Source organism: Cylas formicarius, unplaced genomic scaffold (assembly GCF_029955315.1).
Source record: "Cylas formicarius isolate icCylForm1 unplaced genomic scaffold, icCylForm1.1 PGA_scaffold_10__41_contigs__length_53128322, whole genome shotgun sequence".
NCBI classification, from domain to species: Eukaryota; Metazoa; Arthropoda; class Insecta; order Coleoptera; family Brentidae; genus Cylas; species Cylas formicarius.
In genome coordinates this window covers 38,317,344-38,326,528 of record NW_026844214.1, presented here as the reverse complement: position 1 = coordinate 38,326,528, position 9,185 = coordinate 38,317,344, and the positions used below count along the sequence as shown (strand labels likewise).

At 31.6% G+C, this 9,185-nt stretch overlaps 1 protein-coding gene across 1 annotated transcript; it reads right to left on the bottom strand.

The window, feature by feature from the left end:
* Window positions 1–1,121: 1,121 nt before the first annotated feature.
* On the bottom strand, window positions 1,122–7,416 carry LOC132705737 (chitotriosidase-1-like). Its single transcript, XM_060676624.1, has 7 exons — window positions 7,300–7,416; window positions 6,622–6,801; window positions 5,673–5,908; window positions 5,033–5,160; window positions 2,425–2,551; window positions 2,189–2,374; window positions 1,122–1,504 (listed from the first exon to the last, which is right to left on the bottom strand). The coding sequence occupies exons 1-7, from the start codon at window positions 7,379–7,381 to the stop codon at window positions 1,238–1,240; spliced, it is 1,206 nt and encodes a 401-aa protein (XP_060532607.1). The 5' UTR covers window positions 7,382–7,416; the 3' UTR covers window positions 1,122–1,237.
* Window positions 7,417–9,185: the final 1,769 nt, after the last annotated feature.

The following is a 9,185-nucleotide window of genomic DNA, read 5'->3' as shown; positions in this document are numbered from 1 at the left end:
AAGTAGTAGGCCAGTGGAATACTGGAGATATTCTGACTGCCAGCGAAAATTGATCCGCGATCATAATTCAGAGCAGTCTATAGATCTACAGAATTTGAATGGAAATAGAATGTCATTTTAGGCTCAAGTCCCTTATGCAAGACGATTATCAAATTTGCTGCATAATATACTATTGGGTATTTTATCTGCTGGGGAAGGTGTTAATAAATGTTATATATAGGGACAGTATTCAGGTATGAAGCACCTAGGCTTCGAGTTAGAGTGATTCTTTAAATATAACATTATTGAAAAAGATGTATACAAGAGAGTCGAAAGCATATTTGACTTTAAAGTTGACTCATTTAATCAAGTTATTCCAGATGGAGTTTCGCTAATTCCAAGATGCGCTAAGAAAACTTGGATGACCAATTTCGACTTACAAATAATTACAGAATTCCTCGGGGACGTAATCTTATATTCCAGATGGTCTGACCAATTTTTGATTGTCGCAGATTCGTAAAAAAAATCAATAAAGAAACTGAAATGAACTACATTTCTGTTATCTGAAATAGATGCACTCGCTTTTTCAATGCCGTTGTACCTGGAACTTTTCTGTGATAGCGATATTAGTGACACTGAAGAGTAACAAGAATTTTACTCATGATCTTCTTAAATTTAAGAGGTTTGGAGTTTGGATTCCCGATAATAGCTTTGAACTTATTAATCAGTATTTTTCAAATTCTGTAAAAATGAAGTGGAAGATAGTTTAACTGCTGCAAAAGCTGTTTACCTTATTAAGAAGGAAAGTTCTTCGTGAATAGTAAATGGAGTCAAATATAAAGAGCCATTTTGATTTTATGTTATGATTATTTAACAATTTGGGAGGAAATTTGGTTAGTATTATTAATTAATTAGTTATTAATATTCTTCATATTATAATCTACGAATGCGAAAGAATTGTCAATATGAAAATCAACTTGGAGTTTTTGATAATATTTGGTACAAAGATTGTGGTCAAAGATGTAAATGTTGTATGTTTCATTAAAGTTTTCATGTAAATAAGAGAGTTATATAAAAGGAAAATAAATTTCAGGATAAATTGAACTGAAATAGGACTTTTGAATGCTCGAAAGTTAAAAAAGTATTGTGGAAAAACTTTATTTTATTTTTAGTTTACACAAAAGAGAAAACTGCCTGAACATAACATTTCGTATACAAAAAATAAATAATAAATTAATGAAAGTAATTGGTATGTTTCTTATCCTATAGAATAACCATTTTTCTCCACGGTACGAAGAACACTCTTAATTAACGGGTAAGTGCCGTTTCCACAAAGTCCCAAGAAGTCGTCGGTGTCAAACGACCATATCATGAATCCTCCAAGATTCTTATCCAAAGCGTATGTTACTTTCTCAGAAATGGAAAATTCATCTTCATAACCTATCCATTGGTTGCCTGACACCTTGTGTGGAACTTTCTGTTCATCATCCCAGTACCTTGGCCATTCACTGTATAACTCGCATATCTGCCCAGATAAAATTTCGTAACATTAGAAGGTTAAAATATTATTTATTTCTGGTGCCCAAACCCAGGAGATTATTTTAGAATTATGAAGAAATTTAATGGGAACAGGTATTGAGATGCCTGACATATCCTAACAAAATTCTAGCTTCCTACTTATTAGAATTTAACTTATGTTTTGGGTAGTTTGGAAAAAAATGTAATTTCTCTAAAACTTCTGAAGGTAGGGCCCAGAATGTTAACATTTTAAAGTATTTCATTTTAAAATATTACTTTGCTATCAGTCAGCTGTTGATGGTGTCAAATAGGACACTACGGTTATTAAAAGTTTGTTTCTAATAACTTTGTTTATACTTATCTGTAAAAGATTGCCATTATTTAAAGCCACACTTATACCTTGTATTTTAAAATAAGCGTTGAACTTCTAAAAAGAGCGTTTTTAATGGGACACCTTAAGCAGTAGGAAGCAGAATTAAATTATATTTTTGAAAAACATCCTTTTTACTTACAATCGTATTTCACCATCTTGGTTTTTAACTTTCGAGACAGCTGATTTGACTGGTGATTATGATTTTTAAATGACGATTGTGATTTTTAAATATAGGAAAAATTATAAAAATATTTTTACTCTATCGTGATTAAAATTTATCCGAATACGTTGGCCGGGAATTTTTAATGTTTTGCTCACTTCGTTATATCCTAAAATTCCAGCTTGCCGGGTGTATGGTCCAGCTATGCCGCCATCTCTAATTGCTGCGTACAAGGAAGTATTAGATGGATCTTCCAAAGTGAACGTTCTGGCATAAGTTGCAATTCCTAGGTTAATCTTTGATATATCCATGCCCCTTTCTATCCAGCCTTCAATACCGGCAGCCTGCGAATATAATTGTAAATTTGCTTATTTCAACGTTTGAAAAAACTTACGATGTTCCAATCTAGGTTATCATGTTCGGCGTCAAGATGAGATGCATAAAGAGGAGTGTGGTGACCTACATACGAGTCAAAAGATCCATGGAAATCGTATGACATTACGTTTATGTAATCCAAGACCCTAAAAAACATCAATATTAGTGGCAATATCCCACTAAACTTATACAGGGTTGCCCGATTATTATGCTGTCAAAAAGATCAATAAAACTATATATATATATATATATATATATATATATATATATATATATATATATATATATATATATATATATATATATATATATATATAATGATTATATTAGATATATATAGGGTATTTGCATTTTCGTGGACAGGCAACAACTTTCTTATTAAATTCTGTTCTAGATGTATACATATACTTAAGTTTTTCCGTGTTGCTGTTGAGATATCTATATATATCTATAGATTTACGGGGTGATCAAAAACTAACATTAAACATTTTAAATAAAAAATTGTATAAAGTCCTTGTTTGAAATAAATATACTCCAATTTTAAATTAAATTTTTGGTTATTTTACAAAGTTGTATTGTATTAACAATAAATTGTTTTTTTTTATCGTAAAACTGATCGTGACAAGAAACGTGGTGAAAAAAAATAGAATCGAGCACTACAGAAACGTCACTATTTGTCGTTATTTTGGTTTGCTGTCCTAAAAAAAGTAAATAATGAAAAATACACTAATACTCAGTAAATGAAACAAATTAAAAAGAATTTTTACGACTGCAAAACGTTTTATTGCTAGTGTTTCGAAATCTTCAATTTCCTGAATTATGAAACACTATACAAAATCAACAATTAATTAAATAATTTTGATGTTTTCATTGAAATTTGTTAATTTTTCAAGAAAACTTCCACAGGCTACTGTAATACTTTTTACAAAACTTCTGGATTCGTCCTGCATCGGTTTTCGCTAAGTCCAAATTTCTGACGTTTCACCAATCATCCTGTTGGCTTCTTCAGAGCTTGACTGAAACTTCACGCAATTTCGACTCAGCAAAAACCGACGCAGGAGGAATCCAGAAGTTTTGTAAAAAGTATTGAAATTGAAAATTTATTTATTTTTAAAATATCAATCATAACAATAAAGTAGACCTCCATCTATAAAGAATCCCAGGTTTAAACATCACTTTTGACATAAAATTTAAGATAAGTGAGATATAATGAGATTTAGTTATACGTTATTTTAAAGTAAACGGCTAAAATATTCGACAAAGTCATTTAAAAATCTGGTGTTATATTTCTAGAAAAATGAAAGTCAAAACGCAGATGTCGATACCAGGTTCTGTTTTTTAAATAGAACACTATTTTTTTAATCCATTTTCGATTTCTTCGTCAAATTTCACTCATAATTCATGTACCATCCTCTACATCTATCTCTTACTTTTTATGAGCAAATGAATAAAAAACATTAACTACGTCACGTCAAAAAATTATTAGGTTTTGAAAATGCTAACCATTAATTTCTTGAAAATATGCTAGTCGGTTTAAAAACCCTTTCGTATCTAATTCAATCTAATCAATTTTAAATCACCTTAATTTTGTGGTTTTTCTTTATATGCTTTTGATTTTAAATGTCCCTAGAGGAAAAAATCCAGTGGAGTATATATCTGGAGATCTTCTGTTGATTTCTGTCCGTGAGATATTGTATTTAAATAGCAATGCACTTGTCGAGCAAAATGTTGAAACCAAATCTATCTATCTATCTATATCAGGTTGAATTGGATTTGGGAGTAGGAATTAAGTCATTTTGAAGAAATTGTAAATTTCGAGCTTCAGTAAAATTTTGATCGAAGAAATAAGGTCCAATAATTTTGTTATTCAAAATCCCTGCCCAAATATTTTTTGTGGAAGTTGGGGATTTTTTGTAATAGAAAACCTAAAATTTTTGCTTTTTTACCGTACCATTTAAACAAAACGTGACTCCATCACTTTTTTAAGTTGTACGTTGATGCACTATGGGGATTATCACTAACTTTTAATAACATGTATAATCTTGTGTGCTAATTAGTTTTTGGATGACCTCGTAGACGCTCTTTTAGAATACCCTTTTTCTATACATTTTCTCCGCTTTACTCATGTGCCTTTTTTTTGGATACTTTGAGTATAACAAAACACAAACATCTTCTTGAGTTCTTGTTTTGTGTCCATATTTAATAATAATTAATATTACAATTCTCTGGGTTTCATTTATATACTTTGGATGTAACTGTAACATTTTATGAACTGTACTTAGCTGTTCATTTGAAAATTAAAATTAATTAATTAAAATAAGAAAGTTACTAGTCCACGAAAGTGCAAAGACCCTGTATATATAGCAATATAATATTTTCAAATTATAATTTTTTTCTTATGTTTATTGATATTCCTTAGAAATTCTGAGATAAGGTATCAGTAATAATCAAAAATTGCCTTGTAATATCTGTACTGCGCACAAGTTAAGCTTTTTTAACTGAAGACTATGAAAGCTATGAATAGTAAATACATTTCTTTCTTTTCTAATAATTTGGGTATGTACGTATGATTGTGGTATACCTAAGTGCAAAGATTTATAAAAACAACCAACGGCGCATCAACTTACTTGCTAAGTTCCTGCACATCGTACGAAATATCGATGTACCTAGCTGCCCCTGTAACGGCAGCGGAAAGTAGGTAACCTTTGGGCTCGAAGGCGGTTTTCAGTTCTTGAAGCAGTAGAATGAAATTTTCCTAAAACGAGTCTCTTACTATCAGCTAGTTCTCCAGTTATACGGTTTTTAGTGAAAGAAATGCAAAACAATAAGTATTATAAAGAAATGTGTGTAAAAATATCCCCAGCAACAGTGGATTAGATCCACTACCAAGCACGAAATTGACCTTGAGAGTAATGGAAGTATAGCAAGGTCCGTGATGTCTAAAGATGCTTCTAAGCCTGATATGGTTTGATGAAGAAACGGAAACAAAATATAACAAAATCATAGATAACGAGTAACATGTAATTATGGAGGAGGGTTACTATAGAGCCCTTAAGTCGCAGTGAGGAAGAGGTCAGGGACTGACTAATAAACCTGTTAACTGAATTCACTATTTCCAAATGTACTTAAAAACTTGCAAATTGTGATAAATTCGTTACAATAACCAAAGTGCAAATCTTAATACACCTCAAATAAAGGCATATCTTATACGCAAAAAGGCAAAAATTGGGTTATTTAATGTTTATTAAATCAACATGAACGTCTAACCTTGTCTTTCGCATTGCTACTGTCTCTCCTGGCAGGATATTCCCAATCGAAATCAAGTCCATCGAATTCGTGTTCCTCGAGGAATTGTAAAGCGGATTTTACAAATATCGCTCGTTTGGAAGGGTTCGCGGTCAGTTCCGAATATTTTTGCGATCCTTCGTTCCATCCACCAATGCTAACCAACGCTTTTAAATTCGAATTTTGCTCCTTTAATGCTACGAATTTGCCGAATCCATCTGAAAAATTCAAAATTCTAAGCAATTGACATATAACCTGAACGCTAGATGCAATTTATACAGTGTGGGAATTTAATGCACTTTAAATTTTCCATATTTTAGAGAAGAATTTGAATTATATGGCCAGTTTTGTCAAGTTCTTTATCATGTCGGGCGGACCACTAGGTCAACACCTGGGAATATCGCTGATGTTGACAATTTTCATTCCTTGTTGTAGTTCAGACGGTATCTGGTATTCTTTAATTAAGTGAGAAACTATTTATAACCGAATTTTACAGTTTTCCCTACTTTTTACCAATTTTCTCTTTCCTATCCAAAATTGTTACCAGTTCCCTTTTTCGATATTCTCATTCCAGGCAGGTTTAAATAAATTTTAAGAAAAAGAGAATACTTAATGTAATATTGCGAAACGATTGCAAAATTAACAGAGAGTCAAAGAAAGTATTAAGATAAGAGGTCGACAACAGGGATTTCTTAAGGCATATTATTCAGATTGCTGCTCATTAATAACTCACGAATTGGGAAATGATTTTTCATTAGCAACTAATGTATGCAATTCTCAAGAAATGCTTAATCTATTGCGATAAATGTGTTATCTCCCAACGGATTCCAGTGACTCACTTTGAAAGAAAAAATATTTCTATTCTATTTTCCTTAGTCGTTAAATAGGGAATTTCATAATTTTGTTGATACTTCCATTAATAATCACTTACTCAGACCGTCGTTGTTTGATTCCCATGGATCCAAGATTGATATAGTTCCGTCGTAATTTAGTCCGATGAAGGTAAATGCTATGTGGGTACATAGATTGGGATCGATGTTGTCGACGTCGTATTTTCCATTCCCAGGTCTATAGACAGTCCAACTTTCAAAATAACAGAATATATTTTTACCTAAACAGAAATAATTTGTTAATTTCTTGAAGTATGCTTGAAGTATTAAGCGTCCTTTAAATGCTATTGTTTTTATTGATAAGCCTGCAGTTCTCAATTTTCTATTTTCTGTTCTCATTTGAAATCATTTAATGATATCTGTATTAAGTGAAACCCCACTCTTTGTATATATGCGTTTTATTTATTTTTGTTTAGCTTTTATTTATTTATTCGTCTCTTAATGTAGTTTAAAATTTAATGATTTTCATTGCAATCTCCGGAAAAGGACGTAATCAAACGTCGAAACGGCAACTAATAACAAAATTAGTTTCTTGGTTTTATTGGGCCCTTCCAACATTTTTTTTTAATTTAAATACCTTGCTAAAAGTTTATATTGTGAAATTAACGAATATCTGAAGAAATTACATTAACCTCAAACGCCATCATTAAAAATAAAGACTCTTATATTTCTACAATTTTGCTAGCGCAATCTGTGGATTGTAATTTTCATATACTTACCTTCTGAATATGACACTAAGGACAAAAGTGCGATCAGAAAGCATAGTGAAACTGTATTGTGACACTTCATTGCGTGAATCATAGACGATTGTGGTGTTTAGAACGAACGATACTAACACGTTCGGATTTATTTAAGATATATAGGGACATGGGACTTTGATAAACATTGCTTATCTTTTGCAATCTATGACAAACATGCAACGGAAAAACTTTGGTTGACAAACAATTGGTTTGGAATACCGGTTATTTAGGAAAATACTGATTAAATTATCTATCATATATATTTTTAGATGGACCAAAGGCTGGATTTATATTAAGAACAATTCTTGAAAATAGGGAGTTATTGAAAAAATGTATGAACATTTAACGAATGACCATGACAATAGCTCTTTTCCCGGAGAGAATCCTGGATATATTCGGAATACTAATGCTCATTAGTAAATCAGCTGTTCGCACTGTTTAACATTGTCACGCTGGATTAAAGATTCGTTGGCGGAGAAAACGTATTAAAATTCGAACTTATTCGAAACGTGTTAAACAGATTCTGCAATCGGTGCAGGAATTTATCGTTTGCAATGATATATTAACCTTTATATTTATTGGGTATTGCTTTAATTGGTTAAGGTGTTTTTAAAGAGTCTAAAATAAAGGAAAGACAAAGTCGATGTTTCGATTTACAGAGTTGAATTTAAGTTTTTTTCTACTCCCGTCTGTAAAATACGTCATTACACACCGATCTAGCGTGCGGGAAGCGTCACTAAATCATGTCAGTTTCGTTTTCCACGTATCGAGCCACTTTGGACATTTCCGGGATTTTACCGCACTGGTCTGGGAGAAACCGGATGTTTTCGGAGATATTTCCCTCGCTTTGAATTTTGACGTTTGTCAATTCTGAGGTTATGTCAGTGAATGTATTCGTGTTGTTTTGCGAAAATGTACCCAAAAACTAAAGTTAGTAGAAAAAGTATAGTATGCAGCACGTTCGGTAAATTTTTAAGTCACTCGTTTATTAAACACTCGCTCCGCTGGGTTCCGCTCGTGTCACATAAACTTGTGAATCAAATGCCGTTTACCGCACTTGTTGCATAATATACTATTGTTTCAGAAATGCTAACCTACTTGAACTGGCTTTATTCAACTGCAGATGTGCGGAGTTGAAATTTGGACAAAATCATTAAATAAATTTGATTCATATGATTCCTCTTTCGAAAATGAAGAATTGGTTCCTGAAGTCTATATAGCTGAATCCACAAGACAAAAGAGGGAGTATAGAACGACATATTTTCTTATTCAGTGCTTTTCATGTGTCATTTGAAAGTCTTTATTAATTTTTATGGTTGATGTATCATTTGAAAGTCTTTATTTATTTTTCTGGCTATATCTTAAATCTGTCAGTAGATGATAATAGTAATATTGAGCTATGACGAAAATGTATTTATCATTTTAATTACCATGTAAGGTTATTACGATTAACGTGGCTCTTATATTCTGTAAAATTCACATCCAAAACAAAATAAAAAAGAAACGTTTCCGTTAGTAGACAAGTTTCCAAAATGGTTTTTACTGCTTGATAAATAAAACTAAGGAAACATCAAAGTTGTAGTTTTGACGGTGAAACTTTAAATTTACTAGGTAATACAGTTTCGTCCAAGATTAAACATTTTACGCATCAAAAATAATATTCCGAATTAATTAATCTGAGAGCAACCTAAATCTTTATCAAAAACGCTTCGTTTAAAAATTATAGGTCGATAATCAAACGAAACCAAGTATATGTCACAACGGATATACCTCTTTTAGATATGTGAATGAGATATGAGAATTTAGATAACCCCGAAAAAATAATCGAGAGTCTAAAAAGATGTTTGTATTCAATTTGAACATAA